Source organism: Acanthisitta chloris, unplaced genomic scaffold (genome assembly GCF_000695815.1).
Source record: "Acanthisitta chloris isolate BGI_N310 unplaced genomic scaffold, ASM69581v1 scaffold37504, whole genome shotgun sequence".
NCBI lineage: Eukaryota > Metazoa > Chordata > Aves > Passeriformes > Acanthisittidae > Acanthisitta > Acanthisitta chloris.
The window spans coordinates 1-23,809 of NW_008669371.1; the positions used below are offsets into that span (position 1 = coordinate 1).

Sequence of the window (23,809 nt, forward strand, 5' to 3'; positions counted from 1 at the left end):
CAGGCCCCTCCGGGGCCGGGAGGCGCAGCGTCCCGCTGGGTGCCGCAAGGACGGCTCTCCCTTTCCCGCAGCCTACCGCACGGATGAGGGGCAGCCATGGGTGCTGCCGGTGGTGAAGAAGGTGGAGCAAATGATCGCCAACAACACCACTCTGAACCATGAGTACTTGCCCATCCTGGGCCTGCCCGAGTTCCGGGCTAACGCCTCCCGGATCGCCCTAGGTGATGACAGTCCTGCCATCAAGGAGAACCGGGTATGTGGTGGATGGGGAGTGAGACTGCTGAGCTCCCTGGGGTGTCTCTACAGCAGGTGGAGCAGAAGAGCACAAATATGCGGAATAGCTGTGTTTTGGCAGGATTTGGGGGTTTCTCTGACATAGTCTTTCTGGGTTGTAGCGTACTTGATGAAACTGTGTACTTGAAGCTGTTTGTGCAAGTAGTTGTTGTTTCTGGGAAAAAACGAATGTGGACTGTGATTGGCATTTTGCTTTCTCCTTCATCTTTTAACTGTTTCCCCATGGGAAACTGAAGTTGGATAATATGCCACCTTTCCTGAAATAAACTACTAGCTGGGAATTTGCTCTGTGCCAAAGTGTAACAGGAGTAACTGGAGTCTATTTATAACTGTAGAAGTTGTCAGGATGGGCCTGAGTGCTGAAGGAGGTTGAAGACCACTGGAAGGGGATGGCATCCTGGCTGGAGTGACCCCAGGGAGCACGTCTGGAATCCTGTCTCACTCTTGCAAGCACCTCTGCTCTCTGTGCTCCGATAGCGATGTTGACCTGGGTGGGCTCTGCTGGCAACTCTCTCTGTTGCAGATTGGCAGTGTTCAGTCCTTGGGCGGGACGGGCGCTCTGCGTATCGGCGCCGAGTTCCTGCGGCGGTGGTACAATGGAAACAACAACACGGCGACCCCAGTCTACATCTCTGCTCCGTCCTGGGGTGAGTGTTGTTGTCAGGGAGCCCCATGGGTCAGTGGGTGAGGGAAGCACAGCTTCGCTCCTTGCAAGGGCCTGGGGAATAAGAGAGGGGCCTTCCCATGTGGGTAAAGGGACATGCTGGGACTGGAGAAGGCAGCTTGCTGAAGGTGGGGCCTGTGTTTCTGAAAAGTTATTTTTTTCCTCAGAGAACCACAACTCTGTGTTTGTGGATGCTGGCTTTAAAGATATTAGAACCTACCACTACTGGGATGCTGCTAAGAGGGGTCTGGATCTCCAGGGGCTGCTGAATGACATGGAGGTGAGTAAAACTGGCATGGGATGGGCTGAGCTTGCTGCTGGTCAGTACCTGCAGCTCTTGTGTGCTGTGCCTGGAAGGGGATCTCTGCAAAAGAGACTGTTCATGCCCAGAGCAGCTCCAGGCCTCTCCCTCAGCTGCAGGTGCCCAGTCTCATCCATGTGTATATGTGACCAAGACGTATTTTCTCCCCAGAATGCCCCAGAGTTCTCCATTTTCATCCTCCATGCCTGTGCGCACAACCCAACGGGCACAGACCCTACTCCCGACCAGTGGAAGCAGATTGCTGCTGTTATGAAGGTATGAGCTGCTGCTGGGGCTAAAGCAGTGCTGAGGGGACAAATAGCTCTCGAGCCAGCCAGAGCACTTGTGCTGGCTCTGTGGAATAGCATGAGAGGTGGCAGGAGCTGGAACTGCCCCACAAGGCAGGTTTTGGAGGGAGAGGCTGACAGGGTGCTTGTTGTCTGTGCTCAGAGGATAGATGTGTCCCAGTTCTACTCAAGCCTCCAAGTTCTTGCTTTCAAACTCTGTGGCGTGGGCTGTAGTGTTGTTCCTGATGCTGATTCTGATTATCCACAGGCAGGTGCTGGATAGTAGAATATAAAGTGGTGTATCTCTTGTGCCTGTGTCCTCAAATGCAGTTTCCTCCTACATTGACCTTTATTCACCAATTTAGTCTTTGTATTTTTTTACCACAGTAGAAAGAAAGTATTTCAGTCTGGTGTTGCTGGACCACATTTCCTCTGTATTCACACGGAAACCCAATAGTCATTTTTCCCTCCTATGGGTAGAGTGGTGGGTAAAGTGAAGGTTGCGAGGAAGGGTTTTCCCTCTAACACTATTCCTCCTTACAGCGCCGGTTCCTGTTTCCATTCTTCGACTCGGCGTACCAAGGGTTTGCCTCTGGCAGCCTGGACAAGGATGCCTGGGCTGTGCGATACTTTGTCTCCGAGGGCTTTGAGCTCTTCTGTGCACAGTCGTTTTCCAAGAACTTTGGGCTCTACAGTGAGTGTCTGGCAGTAAGCTCGTCCAGTAGCATCATACCCAGACAGATGGGGCTGGCATGCTGAGGGGTGGGGAACGCTCTGCTTTGCCATGATGTGTGGAACCAATGGCTCATGTATCTTGGCGTGTCCACAGACGAACGTGTGGGGAATCTGACTGTGGTGGGGAAGGATGCAGACAACGTGCAGCGTGTGCTTTCCCAGATGGAGAAGATTGTGCGCACCACTTGGTCCAACCCTCCGTCCCAGGGAGCCCGAATTGTGGCAACTACACTTTCTTCCCCCCAGCTCTTTGACGAGTGGTACGTGTTACCAGGACCAGTGGGAGGGGGAAAGGGAGGGAAGGTGTCTCCCTAGGTGCCAGGCTTGGCCAGATGGCTTCAAAACAGATGGGTGCCTATCCTCACACTCTGCTTCCTGCCTGTTGCAGGAAGGGCAATGTGAAGACAATGGCAGATCGGGTCTTACTGATGAGGTCAGAGCTCCGGTCTCGACTGGAGGCCCTTGGGACCCCTGGCACCTGGAACCACATCACGGAGCAGATCGGCATGTTTAGCTTCACAGGGTTGAACCGTAAGTTATCAAGTGGCCTGGTGAGGGGAGGATTGGGTGAGGACAGTTTTGCTGTGGGTGAACTGGGCTGAAGCAGTCCAATCAGTAATTTCTCAGGGGCCTCACTGGAGTTTTGGCTAGGCAGATGTGGCAAGGCAGGAATGAAGCATCAGACAGCATTTTAGTAGCCAGTGCTTGAAGTTTTGTGCTTGTTGTGAAAGATTCAAGCATCCCTGACTGCTTCTTTGGGCTTTTTTGACTTTTGGGTCACTGTTTTGACCTGATGTCCAATTATTTCCCCAGCTAAGCAGGTGGAGTACATGATCAAAGAAAAACACATCTACCTGATGGCTAGTGGGCGCATCAACATGTGTGGCCTGACTACCAAGAACCTGGACTATGTGGCCAAGTCCATCCATGAAGCCGTCACAAAAATCCAATGAAGCACATGAACAACCAAACTTTCATGAAGTCACCAAAGCTGTAGTGTGTAGTCCATGTCTTTCTCTTCTCATGGCTTGCCTTGTCCCACATTTCTTGGGGTTAAATAAAGATGGGAGCTGTAGCTCAATCAGGGATAATCATCTTCTGAACTTATGTAGGTCTCCCTTGCAGTATGGTAAGCCGGTGCCCCCCAGGAGGGTGGGGACAGCATGAGCCAACTTGGCTCTTGTTTCACTGACAGCAGCCTGGTCTTCAGGGTCTCAGAGCTGCATCTTTAGCCCATCCAAATCAATTCCATGTGACTGACAACTTTGATCGAGGTGAAGTCTGGTACCAGTGCAATGTGCTGTGGGGTAACAGCCGAGTGGTTGGGATCTTGTATGGCCTGTGAACTAATGTCACTCACTAGTATTCTAGGGAGGGGTGAAGCTGTTGCTTGCTTCTCTGCGCTCCCCCTCACCCCTTTCTGATGTCTGAGCCTTATGCGAGCAAACATTTGTAATTGTTATAATTGCTTCTTTGTGTTGCTGACAGAAAATTAAACCTCCGTCTCTATACACTACCCCTGCCTTGTGTGATGTTGTGTCTTCAGGCTGTATTAAGCTCTTCCCAAGCTGGATTTAAAGTATCAGCATGCTGGTTTGTCCACCGGTTCTTAGTCTGTTTCAGAGCTGTCCCATTCTCCCTCGTGGTGTGTTGCATCTCTGACGGTCACAGCTGCTACTAATGGAGGAGTCTTACTGGGAGAGTGTAGTTGAGACCTCCCTGTGACTCTGCATGGAGCCAACCAGTTCCTTCCATGTCCATCTTGTGTTCTTCTTTCTGCCTCCCTGCCCTGTGCTGTCCAGCTCATCCTGTCTGTCTATATATGCTTGCTTTCTGGGTGGCCATGTGTTTCCCAGCCATCTGGCCGTCTTCCTGGCCCAGAGCTCCTGGGCTGCCCCTAAGGTGTCAAAAAGTGGGTCTTTCCTGTTTCTCCCTTTCATTAGGCCCCTGGTGAACCACCATCTACTCCCTGTGGCTTCAGTGGGGTCTGCCAGCACCAGCCTGTGTTCCTGGCGTTGAAATGGAGCTGGGACCATCTGCTTCTGCTCTCTGCAGTCACTGTTTGCAGATCTATTTGTGAGCCAATACTGCCACCTTAACAGAGCAGCCTCCTGACAAGGTCTTGGTGAAGAAAGGGGAACAGCTCCTTTCCATGGGTCAGTTAGCAATAGTCACTGTTGCCCTAATGCATTTGTTTGTGCTACAGCATAGACAGAAAAGGCAAAAAATGGTACCTTGTTCCATTGCTGTGTCTGCACAGTGCATGGGGTCTCTTGTCTGTGCTTTTTGGATTAGTGTTCATATCACATAAGAGAGTGAGCCAGAGGCAGCCTTTCTTCTCAGGAGACGGGGAGTTTTTTCTCCTCTTGGTGTCCATTGACAACAGGGATGATGAGGAAGTGGTTAAAGGATGACTTCTAGGTGTGATCTCAGGAGGAGTTAAGGAACCAAATCTTACACTTCTGTTCTTACAGACACCCAGGCGTGGAGCCTGGCCCACCTACCATGGTCCACATGATCTGTATCAGTGCTTTGCTAGCCTTACCAGCCTTGTTTTTCCTCAAGTGACCCAAATTTTTTCGTTTTTTGTGGTGTAAGCTCATTACCCATTATCCCATTTACCATGGCAACAGAGAACAGATTATTTCTTTCCTCTTCACAACAGCTTTTTATGTATTTGAAAACTTCCTCTCTCCCTTTCACATCCTTCACCAGTTAAGATTAAGTGACCCTGTTTCCTTCAGCCTTTGGGGTAGGCTGTTTTCCAGCCCTTGCTTTCCTTTGCTTTTCAATTACTGTGTTTCCTTAGAAGGGCAGTGCCCACACAGGGATGCAATTATTCTACCTGAAGTTTTATCAGCCTGGGTGGACTATGAGATTTCTGTCATTATTTGTCAGGCTTTACTCCAGCACATATATCCCACTATTGTGTTTGCAGTGGTGTGATATTAACTCCTTTTCTTCCCTAGTCCTTGTCTGCACTGCTATGGCATAACCCTCTGCATGCTTTCCTGGCAGCAAGACTGACAGAGAGCCCAGGTTCTTGGAGAGAAATTGGGAAGCACTTGTTGACCTGTTCCTCTACCTGCTCCCTTCAGTGATGCTGAGTCCTGCTACTCCAGCCACCCCTGGCCCTGGGTATAAGGGCAGCCCGGCCTGGTAGGAGGGGTTAGTGTGTCTGGAAAGATTGACACAGACAAGGCATCGCTCAGGGAAAAATCACTTTTAATGTTAAAATCCCCATTGCGTTCAGCCTCTACTGACTGGTCTGTTCCAACCCAAAGGCTTGGCATGAGACTATCTCACACAGGCAGGTGTGTGAGGAGAGGAGGATGGTTCAATGCAACATGGAGCAGCCCCTTCTCAGGGAGGGAGGCTGCACTTGGGGATGAGTGGAGTTCTCTGCCCTGTGCCTAGCAGGGTTTGGGAGTGCTGGGCTGTGTCAATGGTCTGCATGAGCAAGGCGCTGCGAGCGTGCGTCACTAGGCACGGCACAAATGTGCTGGGGCCCTGAGCTGCATGTAGCACCCCCCAAACAGCACACTCTCCTCATGGTGGAGACCACATCTGTGCAGCACCCAGCACTGAGGGGCTCCAGGCCTTGCTGGGATGGAGATGGTAAATGATGCTAAGAGTAATTCTGGGTTGGGCTGCCTCTCCCTGCTCTGCCTGCAGGGATGCCGTGACAGACGCTTCTTCACCTTTCCTTTTTCCACCTCTTCCTTGAGACCAGATGCTACCAGGGAGCAGCTGGGCAAGGGCCCTCAGACTCCAGCTATCTGGTCCAGGCCACCTGGGTGCTTCAGCCCTGCCAGGGGCACATCCTTTCTCGCCTGGGGATGGGGCTCTGCACAAGTCCTGCAGGGAGGGGTAGCACGAGCGGGTGGGAAGGCAGCGAGCGAGTGCAGACCTCCTGCTGTTGGACATGATGAGCCTCACGGCAGGAGACCTCCATGCTGCAGACCTGGAAGACAAGCACAGCCTGGTGCAGGTGGACAGAGCTTGCTCTCTGACCTGCTGTTGCTCAAGCCTGCAGCACCTTTCCAAGCCAGGCTCACGGATACTGGTGCAGACACACATTTCTAGTGAAAACATGTCATGGTCTCACTCTGTCTCTGACATCCAGTCTGCTGTTATATCCCTTGATCCTGTTCCAGCCCCCAGCAACGTATGCCTGCATGGGCTCCAAACCACATCCTTTGGCTTTGCTGCTTGAAACTTGACTTTATGCTATTTAAATTGAGCAACCTCACTTTTTTTTTTTGAAAAAATGTTGCACCAAGAGGCAGGTTCCTACCTCCAGTCTGCGTGGGCCTCCAGCACTGTGCTCCGGCCACACTGCTGCTCAGGTGATTAATGGGGCAAGATTGGAGCTTTCCTCTGGTGTCTTCTCACTCTCCAATGATGTTTGCTGCTTGCGACCACCTGCAGCAGTAAGGGCCTAGAGCTGAAGTGCTGGGGACCAAGGGTGCTCAGGGCAGGGGGTGCATAGGGTTGGGCCAGGACCAGGTGACTTGCTCTGCCTGAGCTATTCCTAGGTGCAATTTTGCCTGCTGCTGGGGTACTGACAGGGAACTGGGCTGTCTGGCTGCTCCATATTAGCCCCATGCAGGGTGTCCCCAGGAGAGGGCTGGGGAACAGCTGACCTGGGCAGTGGGGTGCCGGGTCAGAGCTCTCCCCTGGATGCTCCCTCCCCCAGTAATTCACTCACTGAGAGATCTCAACAGCCTCCTGCCCAGTGCCTCCTCAGAGCTGCTCGGTGATGAGCCAGTCCCGGCTTCTCTGTCCGGAGACTCTGCTTCTACGACGGTCTCGCAGCACTCACTGTCTGCAAAAGCCCAGCATGGCTGCAGCACCTCACAGCACCACAGCCCTTGCCACCCCCAGGGTCAGGTAAGTGTGTCCCCCCCGGCCAGACTCACTCTGCCGCTTGCTGTTCTCCTCATTGTCAGCCAGCTCCTCCTGGATGAAGGGGATGCCCTCCATGCGCAGGAACACCGACTCGCTGGGACTGTGCAGCCCCTCGGAGTGGCTGCCTGCAGGGACACAGGGCAGGCGTAGTGGCAGGGCAGGGAGGTGCTGTGCCCTGGGGCAGGATGCAGCAGGATGCCAGCTATGGCAGTAGGTCCCACTGCCAGAGACCCCGGGGACACAAGGGCATGGCAATGAGGATACATGCCTGCAGCCTGGCACCTGTGCGCATGTGCAGGCACAGAACAGCATTCACAGGTGCGTGCGTGCAAATGCCCACGTGCCCCACTCCATGTGCAACCTCATCTCAGAGGTGGTGTGTGCATCATGCCAGAGGGTCCCAGCACAGAACCCCCTGGGGACATGCAGCATGTGCCTGTGGCAGGGACGGAATGCTGCTGGGTGACTCACACATGATGCTGTTCCTCTCGTTCAGGAGGGTGGTGGGGTCCTCCTTGGGTGTCTGTGGAGTCCCTCGCGTGGTCGAGGCCTTGGTTGAATCCCTGTCGAAGGTGTCCATGTCGGGGGACTGGGGTGAGCTGTCCATACGACTGGCCACCAGTGCATTGTGGTACTGCTGCCGGGTCACCTGGGCACACAGACGTGCGCCCAGCTCAGTGGGCACCAAGCTCCACCAGGACCTCATGGAGACCTGGTGGTACCAAACCTCTGGACAGCAGGGGTAAGTATGGGACTCCCCAGCACCCACAGGGCACCCACCAGACTCCTGAGGCACAGTGGGGTAAGAGGGTGCCTGGGCAGGGGCGGCCAAGGTGGGACAGTCCCTGCCAGCCCAGCCCGTACCTTGACAAACTGCACGTCGCAGAGGATGTGCACGGAGTAGTCAGGCATGTAGATGTTGTTGCTGCTGCTGTGGAGCTGCGTGCTGCTGCCCCCATAGTCCTCCCGGTTGGGGGACTCGGAGCGGTTGAGACCGCTGCACCGTGACGGTGACCTGTTCACTGTGGGAGGGCACAGCAGAGAGGCAAACACTCACTTGCACTTGTGGTGCTGCTTGGGTTCCCAGAGCCAGTGTAGGGCCAAGATGCACCAGTCACCTCCAGTAGCTATTCCCTAGGACACGAGGGCTGGCAGGGGCCCTGTGGGGGACCTGCAGTTGGGTCTGTAGCACATGCTGGCAGTGGAGACTCTGCCATGCCAGCCCCACAGGACTGGGCAGGCATCTGACTGATGCAGGCAGCAGAGGTTAGGGCTGCTGCCTTCCTCTCACACCGCCTGACTGACAGCTCTCCTGCTAATGCTGGCCCTCTGCACGGCATTTGGCACAACTTCTCCTGGTTGCAGCTGGCAGCCCACGGGTGTTTGCTTAACCTGCCTTGAGGGCACTCTTCTGTTCACCCCGACTCTAGATCAGGAGGGGAGGCTGCCATGGCAAGCTGGCCTGTCACTCACGTGGATTGATGGCCTCTGACATGCAGCATGATGGATTTTGTCTAGTCAGTGATTTATTAGGGAACAAAGGCAGCTTGTTCCTTGTGTGTGACATCGTGCTGACTTTGCTCTGCTGCTAAAATGCCCTTTTATTACCCAGATTAGCACACAGCAAGGGAATTAGGGCGGCATGCATGCAGGGCTGCAGGTAACCATTGTCAAAAGCAGCAAGTCAAAACCCCAAGTGCTAAGTGCAGGAAACTACAGAAAGCACACACCAAAGAAAGCCCAAGCTGTCCATGGCTCCCCACTGTTCCCATCCCATTCTTCCTGGGGTTTGCATCACATTAGGGAGTCAGCAGCAGGGCTGCTGTCCCCAGTTTGCCACCTGTGCTCCAACCAGTGAGGGGTTGCTCAGCATGGGGTGCTGTGGGTGCTCCTCTCCTGGCACTGCCTCACATAAATGGTGGAGGGGGCTTGGGGCACTATGGACAGGGTGCTGGAAAGAGCCTGCTGCATGCAGAGGTCCCTGGCCAAAGCCATGCCCTGTTACCTGGAGAGCCAGCCAGGGAGTCCCCTTTGCTGAAGGCGAAGGTACGGGACACAGAGACAGGCACTGCAGAGAGAGCGAGGGAGAAGGAAGGAGAGGACCCGGGGAAGGCAAGGGATGGGGGTGAGGGTAGGATATAGAGGACCAAGAGGAAGAATGAGAAAAATAATCAAATGCCAGCAGTCCTGGGCTGAGCTCCCACCACTGTCTCCAGCATCCCTTCCCACCCCTTTTATACCCTCCTGCTTCTGTTCTGGGGAGGTGTTCATCAATCCTGGGGACAGGGACACTGGCAGGAACACAGACTTGCATGCTGTAAATCAACAGATTGCTCTGTGATGAGGTAAGGGGAGGTGAAGCTGGTGGTGGGGGAACCAGCTCCTGCCATGCCTGTCTGCACAGTCAAACGGCTCCTTAGAGCCTTGGCATGGGTAGAAAGCATCTTCCTCCCACTGGCTGAGTACTGGCACCCTGCTCTAGCCCTTCACCAGCTGCTGTCAAGATAGGGCACTTTGTGGTCAGCTTATGCCACCTGGCAAATGGGTGGAAGCTAAATCACTGTGCTTGGCATCTGGGATGCTTCTGTATATGCAGGCACATGGCAGAGAAGGAATGTAGTCTGCAACAGGCCCTACCTCCAACCAGCCCCACAGCTGCAGGCAGGGGCTGGCAGAAACCCATTAGGGTGATGCAAAGCAAAGGGATTCATGCTAGGCTGCCTGCAGCTCCCGGCAAGGCCCCTGGGTCTCAAGAGCCTTGGGGAGATGCAGAGAAGAGCTATCCACTGGGGGATGATTCTTACAGGAACTGCAAGAAGCCAGGAACCCACATCCAGGGCTACCTTACCCATTGCCACAGAGAGGGCAAATCATAGACGCTCACTTTCCATGTTTTATTGCCATGGGTTACAGAAGCAGTGACAATTCCAAGGGCATGTTGTTCCCCCTCCCTGTGACCCCTGCCCTCCACAGCACTCCTGGGCCATGCCACAGGTATGCAGGGGTCCATGAGGGAGCACGGAGAGACCAACACGAAGTGTGCAATACACTCCTTAACACTTCCCAGTGCCTCATCTTTGCTCTCACTAGTGCCAGTGCTTGCCTCGAAAGCAGTGGGAGATGTGAGCCTGCTGGCTCCTAGCCCCCTCCTCCAGCCACTGACATGCTTCCATTAGCTTCCATCCCTCCTGCCCGGGGTGTGCTGCCCTACCTCCAGCCACTGTGCCTGCAGCATGGCAGCAATGCTCTAGGAACCATCTGCTGCCTATGTGATTAATGATTTTAAATTGCTTTGAAGGAAAAAACCCCAGAAAACTTGCCCTGCAGTCCCCTTTTCCGATCTCCCTGCTCCTCCCCCAGTAACTCCTGTTCTGTGTCCTCCCCTTCTCTCCTCTCTTAAATTAAAACCTTCTGCAAATAAAAAGGACACTAGCATGAAGCACTGCACAGAACAACCTTGTCCAGGTGGGAGCAAAGGACAAGTTGCTAACCACTGGCACTCACTCCCTGCTCTCACTGCCTGACCCTCCCACAGGGTCTGTCACCACACGCCCACACCCAGCACCAACGCCAAAGATCAGCTGGCGATAAAACAGTTGCATAACAATTAATTAATAACAAACTGTTAAATGCTCAAGGGTTAATGTCTGAATTCTCTGCTGTGATACACTACTCACACTCATTTCTGCTGGGGTTTCCTTCAAGGAGGAAGGACACCAGCCCAGCAAGGGAGATGCCCTGTCACCTCTGCCTCCCAGCTTGCTTCCTCGCTGGCCTGGGGTGTGACCCATGTCCCATGGCAGGGAGGAGTGGCTGCATGGCAGAAAACATCTCGTGACAGCGTCATGCGTGAGCACGGGGAGCAAAGGAGCCCTACGTGGCAGTGTCCCGGCAGGCGGCACTGCAGACACGTGGCTGCACTGACACGGCTCCCACTGTGGTTTGTGCCCTGTCTGGTCCATGGCACTTGGGCATCACTCACTGGCTGAGCCCCAGTGGGGCGCTGAGGACCATCACCTAGGACACGGGGGCATTGGGCCATCCAGCAACATCCCAATGGAAATTGGCCACTTCACTGATTTCCTCTGTCCAAATTGAATGCACTGCGGACACATGGGGGAGCAGGAGGGCACAGTGAGGGGTTAATCCATGAGCCAACCTTTTGAATGGAAGCAAGGCAAACAGCAAGAAATAGGTGAACCCTAGAGCTGCAGGAATCACCTGCGCCAAGGGACTCCCCCTGTTCTCTCAATGACATTCCTCTTTACACCTCCCTAGATGTTGAACTTGGTGGGTTCTTGTTTTGATGAGGCACCCAGAGCATCTCGGCTTACCATCAACACTGCAGATCTGACTCAACATTTGGGGTTTGGATGAGGGATGTGACAGACTGGGGTGGGCAGCATCTCAACCTGCTTCTGAGCCACCAGGGACTAAACACTTGCAGGGGTGATCAGCAAAGAAGGACCTCACAGTCTCCTCTGATCAGAGCTCCCTCTTAACTCCTGCAAGCTGAGGATCTGCTTCTTGACCCATCAGCCCTGCAGACAGGCAATTTACTGGCACTGGGGTATCTACTCGGCTAATTTACCATCACCACATGCAAATAACTGACAGGTAAATTTACCCATATCTGCAGTTCCTAAGCAGACCCCATTCCCCCAGTGTGGGATCCATGTTCAGCTCATGCTCTGAGCCTTGGGAATGCAAACAGGTCCAGAGATGTTATACTGAGACCATAAGCACTGTGCCAGAAGTTTCAGGGTTTACTGCTCCCATCAGCATGAGCATGGCAGTGCCCCTTGCAGTGCCAGCTATGCTTGGGACCCACCTGCAGAGATCCAGCACATAACAGAAACTTCAAAGACCTCGGAGTCCCTCTGTGGGGACTTTGCTGCATCAGTCCCTCAGCATGTTGTTTCTCTACCAAGGTCTTTAAGGGTTGACCTCAACACAGAGTCTGAGCTGCTCTGTGTGGGGTGAAAAGCCATCCTTGTCCAGCCAGCCAGTGGTTCAGAGGAGAGGTTTTAGGGCCCCATCCTATCCTGAAATACTTACATAGGAAGGAGGATCCAGCCAGGCTGCCCACTTTTCGTACGTCGTTATCTGAAACAACAACTGGAGGTGTGGAAATAGCAGAAGGGCTCCCACTTGCCCCACACCCCACAGCAGGGCCACCCAACCCCACGGCCAGCCCCTTCTCCTGGCTTAGCCTCCATGGACACTGCTGAAGTGAAGGCCAGAGGGAGCTTGTAGAGGCCTCACCTGAGGAGACAAGAGCCATGATGGCAGGGACACCATAGTAGGTGAATGCCCCGTTCTCAAACCGCAGTCCTTCCTTGCCAATCTCCACCTCCACTTTCCCCTGGAAGAAGGAAAACCCTCTCAGACAGGCACCCTGTGCTCCTGGCCACCAACTCATCCAAGGCTGCAGAGTTCCCCACTGTCCCATACAAGATGTGTATCTGCTGGCAGAAGCAGCCCAGAACAAGGTGGTGAGGAGAAAATGAGGCCACCCCCTGCCATCCTCTCCTTGCTGCTGCCCCAGGCACCTGCAGGATGAGGACGAAGTAGTCAACTGGGCGGTTGCGCTGGAAGAGGTAATGCTCTGGTGCCTTCTTGTTCTTTCGGTCATACTTGAGCTCCTGGATGACGTTGGGATGTTTTAGGAGCCGCAGCAGGATCTTCTCAGAGAGGTAAGGGGACTTGAAAGGCTCCACTTCTAGAAAGGAGGCAACACATGAATGCTCAGCAGGGAATCCCTCATCCTCTGAGCTGCACAGCATCCCTCCTGCAGCCTCAGCACCCTGCTGACTGGAGGGGACCTAAATGCAGACCCACACCAGTGGGATGCCCAAGTTGTGGGTCCAGGCAGGTGGCAACTGCTCAGTGAGGGGGAGCCCAGCCTGGGAACAGCTTAGGGATGCACTGCAGGGCTGGTGCTGCTGCAGGGAGCTGCAGGGCTTGCACAAGGGCAAGCATACCTGTTGCCATGAACCGATGGGTAGCCAGGAGGAGCTGTGGGGAGATCTTCACTTTCATCTCACTCTCTGAGAGCCTGAAGATGGAGAAGTCCTGGGGCTTGCGTCCCCGGTGAACCCGCTCCTTCTTCCGATTGTCCGCTGCAGGCAGAGCAGAGTGGTCACTCAGCTGCAACAGCCACAAAGCTGCTGTAGCTGCAGGGCCCCATGTCACATGCACACGCATAGAGAGGCACGTCTTGCTGCACCCTATGGCAGAGCCGCTGTGGAGCAGCAGATGGAGCAGTGGGGTACACAGAACATGCTGTGCATCACAGGCTTGGGAGCAGCTCTCTGGGCAGGGAGCAGAATTGTGAAATACGCTTCTTCCTCAGGAATAGGTCCTGGGTTGCCCTGGCTGGATGCATCACCCAGAGTTGCAAAATAACTTGGGAACCACCCATTGGCATTTCATGCCCAACATACATGCTCCTGCCTAGCCACCAGCTTGAGTACTCAAGACTCCCTGACACCTGACCAGCATCTCTCCATCAGTTTTCCCTTTCCCACCATGACAGTGAATTTCTCTGGGGAAGGGCAACAATTCACTCCGGCCCATTTCCTACCCACACGTCAGTCTGTCTGTGCAGGCTCCCACCCTGGCTCCTGCAAGTAGCTGGTCTTGGACACTAACTGTACAGATCCGTCTCATCCAGGATCTCGGACTTGATGATCTCCTCAATGACATCTTCCAGTGTGACAATGCCCATCACTTCATAGAATGGGTCTCCTTCCCCTTCGTTGTTCACCCGCTGCACAATGGCCAGGTGGGACTTTCCTGCAGGAGCAGAGCAGAGCAGCAGTGAGACACCCACCCTCGGTGAGAGGGGTCCCCAGCATGGCAGGCGGGAAGGTGGACAGGGTTTGGTGGGAGGCACAGATCACAACCAAACCTCAGAAGCAACGACTATCACTCAAACCCACCCCAACTGCACTCATCCAAGGAGAAGGGCTAGACATGCAGTCCAGCCTAACAGGACTGCTGCTCCCCAAGCTAATTTGTAGATGTCACAGGCTCTTTTGGGGGCCACTTGCTTTCTTCACCCAAGCAATTGGCTGTGAGTCACTCTGAGAGCCTTCTGTGCAGGAATGAAGTGTACATTATACCAGCTGCTTCCTCCTTACTCTCAGCTTCACTGGCATGAGACAGCTCTTAACAGAGCAATGAGACAATGTTCTCCAACACAGAAATGTGTGTCCTTTGGCTCTACTGGTTTCCCTCATCCTCCTAGTGTTTTCTCATTCTGTTGTTAATTATCTTTCCTATCAAATTGTCAGAAACAGTTCCTCCACATCTTTCTATCCATCACTGTCTGGACCGAATCTAAGTTTTTTTCTTAAATTACAGGCAAAGCCTCCAGCTTCTTGGTTTTAATGCAGAAATGTGTACACTTCTTTGCAGCTTTCAGCCCAGCTCCTGCAGAACTCTTGGGTGAACCATCTGGATTCAGACACTGAATGCTTTTTCAAGCCATCAGCTTGCACCTGAACTACTTCTCCAACCCTGCCCTTGACAGCATCTCCTCTCTGCTACCTTAAACAAGCAGAGTCAGACCAGGACCTTCAGCTGCAATGATGGTGACTCCTGCTTGGAAGTTGCAGTGTTCCTCAATCAGTTTCAGCTTCCTCATTTGCCCCCTGTAAGTTGGCAGCCCTGCTGACACATTCTCAAGCTTCTTGGTTTTGGCATACTTGAAATGCTTCTATTTGGTTTTGCATGTCCAGCTCTCTGTAAGCTGTTTTGACTTCTTTAACATCTCGCTTCTGTTACTGACTGCTCTGATTTATGCTCCTGTTCAGCAGCTTGATCAGAACCCAACTTCCAGGCTGCAAACAATTTCTGGTTTTCTAGCTCCAATGTATCCTTGGACCCGACAATGAACAGCACTGGTTTTCTTACTGCCCCTGTGGCTCCTACACTGCTCAACAAAGCACACAGATTCTGAACCTCTAGTTTTACTTAAGTTAAAAGTGTCCTCATCTGCACCACAGCCAACAACTTCCCATCCCTCTGTTTGCTCTGCATCCCTGAGGTCTCCTTTTGCAATGCCTGTACAAACTCAACCTTATTTTCCCCATGGGCTCAGAGCTGAGCTCCTTGAGCAGCACTGGCCACCCACAAGGGGGGCAGGTCCCTTCTGCTATACAGCTGCCTCTGCACCTGCTTCTCCCAAAAACCCTTCCCAGTGAGCTAACCTGCTGCTCCAGGCAAGGGGATGTGAACAGTATTTATACATAAAGATGAAACAGGGTGGGCTCCTGCCTGCTGCACAGCTCCCTCCTCATCCACTGGTGCCTTCCTGCTCACCCCTGCAGAGGTACTGGGACGAGCACACACAGAGCAGTCTGGCAGTCCCACAAAAACATCTTGCTGGGGACCATGCAACCTTCAAATAACCCTGCCCTCGATCTGAGATGAGCAAATGACATTTCTCAGCCAAAGATCAGCATTATACATTTCTCACAGCATATCTTGGGCATTTTCCACAGCATAAATTCCCTCCTCCTCATACCAAGCTTTTATTGCAAGATTTCAGAGAGCAGCTCACTGCCTCCCACGCCTACAGATTTAGAAATGAGAACATAACATCGCAGTAAGTAGCACTGAGATGCACTTTAAAAAACCAAATCAATAGCCTTGGGGCACTGAAAATTCCGCATGTTCTTTGGACTGGGCTATTTCACTCCTCTCATATATAGCTTTGTGCATCTTGTCTGTTCCTTGGGTAATAAAGCAACACGGCACTTAAAGAGAAAAAAGTAGCAGAGTTGGCTGCAAGACAGCAGCAACAGCTATGTTTCATCTTAGCAAAGTCCAGCTTTTGAAAATGTCTCCTTTGCCAAACTCTGCTCCCAAACACTGGGGCCATCTGGTCTCCTACAAGTCCTCCAGTGAGCAAGGAGAGGGGGGAAGTTACTTCTTTTGGCTGAAAGCTTGCCGTTAATGACATTTACATGCAACCCAAAACCAGCAAGTCCTTACAAAAAGCTTAGGTGCTACTTAAAAACAGTCAGAGAGTGATGGAAGCAATTCTTTTTTTGGCCAAACACCTACATTGTCACTGTAATTTACTCTAGAGCAGCCTCAGAGAAATGTGATTCCAGCTCCATGCTCATGCAGTGGCAAATGAGATTATCTGGAAATAACCCAGCACTGTTAGCCAGGAAGGAGACCCATGGTTTCACTGTGTTGGGGGCAGAGCCAGTAGGGCTGTTAGGAAACTGAAGAGTTCTTTATTTTCATAGAAAATAAACACTTATTGCCACACTACAAACCTCCAGGTTTAGGTTTCCAGGCTAACACCCATGTTAGAGATGGAGTAAGTACCCAGCAATGGAAAACTGTTGCAGTTCATATGGTTGCTCCTGCCCACACCAAGCGAGCAGATCCCAGCCCATGCCCAGCCAGCTGGTATCCATGCCACAGAAAGCCTTGGATCCCAGCCCTTGCAAATGACTGCTGCTCTCAGCTGTTCCCCTCTGGGAAAGGGCTGACTTGCCCCAATTTCCTGCCTGAGGGACATGAGATCATTTGCAAATTTGTGCCCCCAGCCCCCCCCCCAGCTGGGTCCTGTGTCTCCTCCCATCAGTTTTTTAACAGACCCTATAAATTTGAGTGGAGGGCTTACAGGTGTTCTGGCTATACGGTCATGGCTTGCTCCCTCCTGGGCTGAGGATACTGCCAAGATCAGCTGTATCCCTCTGCCCAGCCCTGGGAACTGCTACACTCGCAAAGAAGGAAAAGCAGTGGCCTTTGAAGCACATACAAGGGCAGAATCTGGGCAGTTTTATAAGGTGGAAGCAATGCCTAAGGGAGGGTAGCACAGAAACAGACTTGGGGATGCCAGAGGGGTCACATTCTCCTCTGCAGCCATTATCCTGCAGGTCAGCCTCAGTGGGAGCACAACAGAGGGAGATAAATCATTTACGCAAAACCCCAAACTTGATCTAAACCAACTTTAAGATCTGTAAAACTGATTCCAAAAACTGTACTATTGTAACCATTTCTTGATAGCTCAAATGAGATGAATTATAAGGGTGAGCTGCCTCCCCACTAAGCAAGCTGTCACATGTAAACTTTACAGGGCTATCACTGATGCAGGAAAGCACAGTGAAACACTTGAGAATCAAAGCCTTGGTTTGGCAAATACTAGAACAAATGGGCAATTAACTTTCCTTGTGTGAATAGCTTTGCCAGCCTCCACAGGACTGCTCTCAAACAGGAAGTCTATAGGTGATTAAGTGTCTGCTCAGCATGGGATACAACTGCACTAAATTCTTTATGAGCTACATGAAATCTGCTCTTTTCAAACAACAGCTTCAGTGGAAAGTTAATGCCTCAAAATGCTAAATTACAGAGCTAATATAAACAGCTGAGAGCTTCCAGATGGAGCAAGCATCCCAACAGATATCTAAGCTTTCATGCCCATTTTTAGGAGCCTAGTTTTTCATAGGCACCTAAATGACCTTGGGCTCATAGATCCACCTCAAAACATTCTCCCCAATGGGAGAACAGGTTCTGAACACATGGAAATGTCTTTACTTCTGGAACGAAAGTGCTGTTGGCTGCAAACATAGCCCAGACTACTTCTTTATCAATTTTTTATTTAGATGCTCTGCCAGAGGAATGTTAAAGATGCTTTAGCCTTGTCTTGTGTTCCACAGGATGAATGTTCTGAGCATGAAATTCATTTTCATAAATTTTATGGTAAGATCTGAAGCTCTTACTAGGAGATCAAAGGTACAGGCATAAGCCGTGAACCATTTACAGCTACAAAATGGAAGGCAAAAAAACCCAAGTAATTTTTAAATAAGGTTGATTTGTGAAACAATCTATGATGAAACTGAAGTCTACTATTTTCTGTGTGCTTTTCTTCAGACCTCTTCTCTGGGTGAAGGGCTGCCAGCATCTCTGTGCCCCCTTGCAGACCTGCATCTGAAGTAAGTGGGGACCCTGATTTGCTCTTCTTGACCTGGGAATGTGTGTTTGAGTGTGCTCTTGTGTTACCACAACTCTGCACTAAAGGTGAAACCACATGTCTGAGGAGTTGCATCTAGAGGCAATGCATTTACACCTAAACAGGGAGGAAATAATCAAGAGGGCTGCAGGGGCACCCAGCTCTACAGAAATAAGAACTACAAGAAGAGAAAACTGTAAATCCTAATCTAATCCAGACCTTCCTCAGAGACAAGAACTTCACCTGCTTACATCTGTCTGTAGCCTTTCTTATATTCTGCTTTGGTGCTTTTCACAATTCTAAGGAAAACTGGGGAAAAGAAGGAATATTTGGAATAGCTGATAAAATACCACTGACAAATCACAGCAGGAGGGTAAGGGGGAGATCAGAGTGGACACAGAGCCTCATCTTCCATCTGTTGTGCAACAGGGTTCTAACCTCCTGGGTATGACCCTGCTTGCACACATACAGTGGGTCCCCTCGCATGTTACTTGGAGCCTAAGGAAGCCTACAAGTATTCTGAGGATTTCTCAAGCTATAAATCTTTTAAGGAGTCAATGCAAAACTACTGTCATTGGTGTCTGTAACACAGGCCACTTGATTCTTTCCCACAGCTCAGTATGAAGGTGCCTTTGACAGCTCCCAAGGACAATGGCATTGCTGAATGCCTCCCCAGAGCAGGCCTGCTCCCAGGTTTATTGGGGTGGGGTGGAGCAGCCCCAGGTTTACACAGTTGAGGGAGAAAGTGCAGTAATGTTTCAGGCAGAGCTGCAGCGTGAGACACTGAAACCTTTTCATCCATTAGCAGCTCACTCACTCTCAGCCTGGCAACTGCATTTCAGGGGACTGGGTAAGGAATAGTTCCTGGGTAACAACTGGCTCCTTAACCCATACAACTGTCTAGGGAAGTCATTGCTTTAGCCCATTAAGGTGCCCAGGATAGTGGCTATAACACTTGCAGAAATCTATGAAGGCTGATTTAAATTTGAAGCAACACTTTGTGCTCACAATGCCTGCAGGCTCAGAAGGACAGTACAAAAAGAAGATGAAATGGTACTGACCCCAGTTCCTGGCAAGTGTAAGCACTTCTCCAGCTACATTCAATTTGCAGCAGTCTAAAGAGGCCGTGGAGCATTTTGAAATGGAAAGACAGCCCCTAGGGCAGAGCTGTCCTCCACAAGGCAGGCTGTTTTCCCTGTTAAGCCTCAAAGTTGGGGTTTTTTTGTGAATTTACTTTTAGTAACTCTTAAAAGATGCCAAATCACAGAAGGCTAATTTGAGTTGCAGCTCAGCTTCTGCCCTGCTGCAGGAAGATGAACATAAGAGCAAATTTCTACTGTTCCTCTGAGAGAGGAAAGTTACTTGCTGAAAGGTGCCACCGCTGTATATAGACTTCTCCAGGAAATCAGTCAACAAAACCCTTTCATGACTCGAGGAAGGGGTAAGACTATGACTTCCCAAATGCACAGAACAAGGAGGTGGACCTCACAGAAGAAGTCACCATGAGGAGTTATATCACAGGACTGAAGCTGCAACATGCATTGCCTGGTTATCTTCCAGGGATGGAGGAGAAACGGATTGCATCATCCACAGCATTTCACACTGAATGAATGCATAAATCTTTACTCCTAGCTCCACATTCCCAAGGTGAAGTTTATCCTACAGGAGGCTCATCTGCTCTTCTGCATTGCTTTAGCTTGCTAAATATGGTGCAGTTATTTCTCTGGTGTATTAGGTATTTCCTCCTGGGAGACTGAAATAAAGCCAGGTACTCAGAGATGTACCACTACAAATTGTCAAGATACTGTCTCCAAATTTTTTCACTCCTTCTTTCAAGCTCCAGGCGGCAAAATTATAGTATTCATGTGTATTTTCTTATTCCTAGCAAAGAGGGGACACATTTTGTGTAGGATACTCCACTTAGCACTTCTATGTAAATGGTGTACAACTACATATACCTTCTAGGAAGACTGTCTAGCTTGCCTGAAAATATGGCAAATTGGGTGTTGAGGCCCTATGCTGCTGTTTGCAGCCTTCTCTGGGTTTTTCCCAGTTCCCATCAGGACCCTCAATTTAATCAGCTTTCTGCAGAAATTAGTGCCAAAAGAGACTGAATAATGGCACCAACAGCAGGATTGTGAAGAGGCAGATGTGAAGAGTTTGACCAGTTCTGCTGTGATGGGGCAGGGGCCAGGTTCTGTGAACCAGGAACACACAGCTGCTCTTGGGCCTTTCTAAACAAGGTCCTGCTGGAGGAGAAGGGATTAATGACTGGTCTAAGGATTAAAATCAAGGCAAACATCAAAGCATCTTAATGGAACTGAGCACAAACAAGGTTAATGTGAGCATACCTAGAAATAAATGAAGGAAAACTTCCCTTCAAACCCTGCCATAAAAGACTACAGAGGAAATAGCTAGGATAGAACAGCAAGAAAAGAAATGCATCAGGTAAACAAGGATAATAGTGTGATATCAGTGAGTAGGAGAGACAGAAAATGAAAATGCCATTGGGACTCTTGCTCACACCTCCAAAGTGCTGTATTTAATAATTCCTTGACATTTTCAGTAGGAAAGAACAAATGTTTGTGTACTGTGGCAAGGAGCTCTGGCAGCAAAATTGTATTACTTATACATTATGCAAAAAAATGACGTTATGGGTATAGTGGATGTGGCAGAACATTAATCATTAGCGAAACAGATCAGAAGTACACACTACTATCCAGGAAAGAAAGATATAAAATGTTATGGGTATTTTGTATAAACAGTGTAATAACAAAAATAAATAAAGGATATCAAAACTGTTTGAGTTAATCGTGGGAGAAGGAAAGAAAAGCTGACAAGGTTTCTCTAGAGGCTTGTCAGGGACATAAGGACCTGAAGATGCTTATCAACACCCATCCTTACCAGAGATTTAATTTCCTAGAAGGAGACCGGGCCTTATCGGTGGGAGCATTTGCTGTCCTGTAGGCACCTTGGATGTGCGAAGTGATGAATGCCTTCATTAAGCACTTGCTGAGCCAATAAGCAATCTGCCTACTTTCTAATTGCTGGAGGTGTCACAGAAGACCTGGCCACAGAAAGCAACCTTGATTGGATCAAACAAGATACTTCACCGTAATTCAGACACAGAAAAGGAGATGGTGATGAAGACTCTCAATTACAAACGGGAAATCTTTGTTTTGGAAATTAAATAGTCAAGTGAATGGGGCTGACACAGCAGTGGATGTGGCTGAAGGCAGCTTGGAGTGAACATCTGTCACAGTGCAGGAACCAGCATGGAAACCTGTATTTGGAACTGGAAAAGAGAGTTTAGGAGGGTTCACGGCTGGGCTGGGGAGTGACTATCTACAAACTCAGGGTGCCAGGGGTGACCAGATGCCTACAAATAGGGGAAAGATGAATTGGAAGAGAACATAAACACTTGGGGAAAAGAACATGTGGGAAGCTGGAACTGCTAAACACCATGCTGAGTTAAATACTAAGACCAAAAGCAAGGCTTTTCAGCATTAATTTAGAAATCAACAATTTAGAAAACACAAGAAGTGAGGTGGAAACAGAAAAAAGTTTTTTGCTGTAGCAAAACACCTCAGAGAGTCATGATGGCAGACAGATGTCAAGGAGGAAGATCCTGAAGTGATATACCAAGAGTTTGATGGAGCAAAGTTAAAGAAGGATGGATAATCTTCATCTGAGATGAAGACTAGCACAGTAGGCAGGTAGCAAGGCTTGTTAGCATACCTGTCAGCCAAGGGAGCAGCACACAGAAAACACCTCTGTTTAAGGAGGGCAAAGAGGACAGAAAGCAAAGGGAAGGGAGCTAAACAACCACCAAATCCATTTCTATAGGTCTATTGATCTGTGGGGTACCAGGCTGTAGAACAAATTTGGAGGGGTTAAGTATATCAAAGTAAATCAGATAAATTGCAGGGGAGGCTGACCAAGGGAGAGGGTGCCAAAGTAATCTGACACCTTTGGTAACGCTGAGCTCTCTAGACAAGAGAGAAGTAGCAGAGACCTCAGGTGAACTTCAGTACTGTTGTAGTATCATGCAGGAAGACAGAATTAAGAAGGAACTACAAAGCACATAAGGAATTAGGAAGAGGAGAGACAACTGGCGGGTGCGGGGTGTGGGGCAGGCACATACTACTGCAGCTCACCAAGGCTGAACCCAGGGAGCAATCTCAATGCTTTTGATAACAGTCTTATATAAAACCCAGGAATCTGATGATTTGCACCACTGGGAGTCTCCAGCCCTGCTGAGAGGCAGAGAGGGCAGGTGATGTATGCCACACAGAACTCCTCTGCCTGTGATCCATGTGGTGGTGAGGACACAGTTGAGCATCTCCAAAGATGCTGAGCTGCATGTATCTGACCACTTTCCTGGGGCACAAGAAATGCCATATCCTCTTCTCCTCCCAGCTCTAAAAATGAGCACAGAGATGACTCACACAGAGGCTTTCTCTGTATCTGGAGTGGACCAGGTCAGCCTTCCTCGCACGACCAGCTCAGCCTGCGGCAGAGCAGCCCCAGGCAGCCCAGGAACTGGATGCTGCCCTCCTGCATTACATAATGCGGCATGTCACTGCTGCAGCCATTTCTTAAAGACTCACTCACCACAGTATGACGTACCAAGTAACACGCGGCAAAACACAATTCCCAGTGGGAGGGAAAAACACATGCTGTGCGTATTCTCAAGGTATGGTTAATGAAATACAGCTCTCAGCATCTCTGGGGCTGCTGGCAGCTGCTGCATTAGGAATGCTGTCACAGCTGCAAAAAAAGTACAGCCCTTTCTAAGGGCTTAGGTTTTCCTTTTTCCTTTAAACCCCTTGCACAGAAACACTTTATAGACCTGCTTCTTACTGCTGAACTGACAATGCGAAAGCTAAGTAATGAGATGCGATTTCCTGCCATAAACTCCTCTGCACAGAACAGAGCAGTGAATGCTGCCTTGCCTGGGTAAGGGTGCAAGGCAGGCACTGTGCCCACACTGCCAGGCCCCTGCAGAGACATCAGCCCTGCGGGACACGCTCACCTGTGGAGCCAGCAACCTGTGAGGCCAAAGGCTCTTAAAGTCTTCATAACATCACAGGCACAACCAGCACTGCAGGCCCTCGATCCACCTGGGGATGTTCTACCAGGTGACACCAGGGTCAATGCCACACCAGCACATGCAGGGCCCAACTCCCCCAAGCATCCCTGGTACCTGCTGCATCCTGCCAGGCCATGTGGGGCTGCCGACCTGGAAATCATTGGGGTGTAGAGGGGTGCAAGAGGAGCCCGGGGGCGGCGGCCCGGCAGCCTCACCCTTCTTGAACTCCTCCAGCAGCGTGTCGAGGCGCGTGTCGTTGAAGACGCAGTGGAGCGGGCGGCGGTAGAAGCGGGTGACGGTCTGCAGGGGAGTGCAGTCATCAGGGTCAACAAAGGCCAGGTCCTTGACAAAGAGCAGGTCAACAATGTTGTCACGCTGGTCACCCTCGTAGACCGGGATGCGGGTGTAGCCGGAACGGAGGATCTCGGAGACGGTGGCAAAGTCCAGCACGGCATCGGCCCGGAGCATGAAGCAGTCGGCCAGCGGCGTCAGTACATCCTCCACCACCTTGGTGCGCAGCTCCAGCGCGCCCTGCACCATGGCCAGC

The 23,809-nt window shown here is 51.0% G+C and overlaps 2 protein-coding genes across 2 annotated transcripts; one reads left to right on the plus strand and one right to left on the minus strand.

The window, feature by feature from the left end:
* Positions 1 to 71: 71 nt before the first annotated feature.
* On the plus strand, positions 72 to 3,795 carry GOT1 (glutamic-oxaloacetic transaminase 1, soluble; the record flags this gene model as incomplete). Its single annotated transcript, XM_009073290.1, has 8 exons — positions 72 to 253; positions 818 to 941; positions 1,126 to 1,238; positions 1,431 to 1,535; positions 2,090 to 2,240; positions 2,376 to 2,541; positions 2,670 to 2,812; positions 3,095 to 3,795. Coding segments are annotated over 8 exons (1,124 nt in total), but the record flags the coding sequence as incomplete, so codon positions are not given.
* Positions 3,796 to 6,626: 2,831 nt separating this feature from the next.
* On the minus strand, positions 6,627 to 23,802 carry CNNM1 (cyclin and CBS domain divalent metal cation transport mediator 1). The gene is made up of 11 exons (XM_009073289.1): positions 23,478 to 23,802; positions 13,847 to 13,990; positions 13,177 to 13,314; positions 12,745 to 12,914; positions 12,458 to 12,557; positions 12,251 to 12,298; positions 8,057 to 8,214; positions 7,664 to 7,841; positions 7,200 to 7,317; positions 6,993 to 7,105; positions 6,627 to 6,706 (listed from the first exon to the last, which is right to left on the minus strand). The coding sequence occupies exons 1-11, from the start codon at positions 23,800 to 23,802 to the stop codon at positions 6,627 to 6,629; spliced, it is 1,572 nt and encodes a 523-aa protein (XP_009071537.1).
* Positions 23,803 to 23,809: the final 7 nt, after the last annotated feature.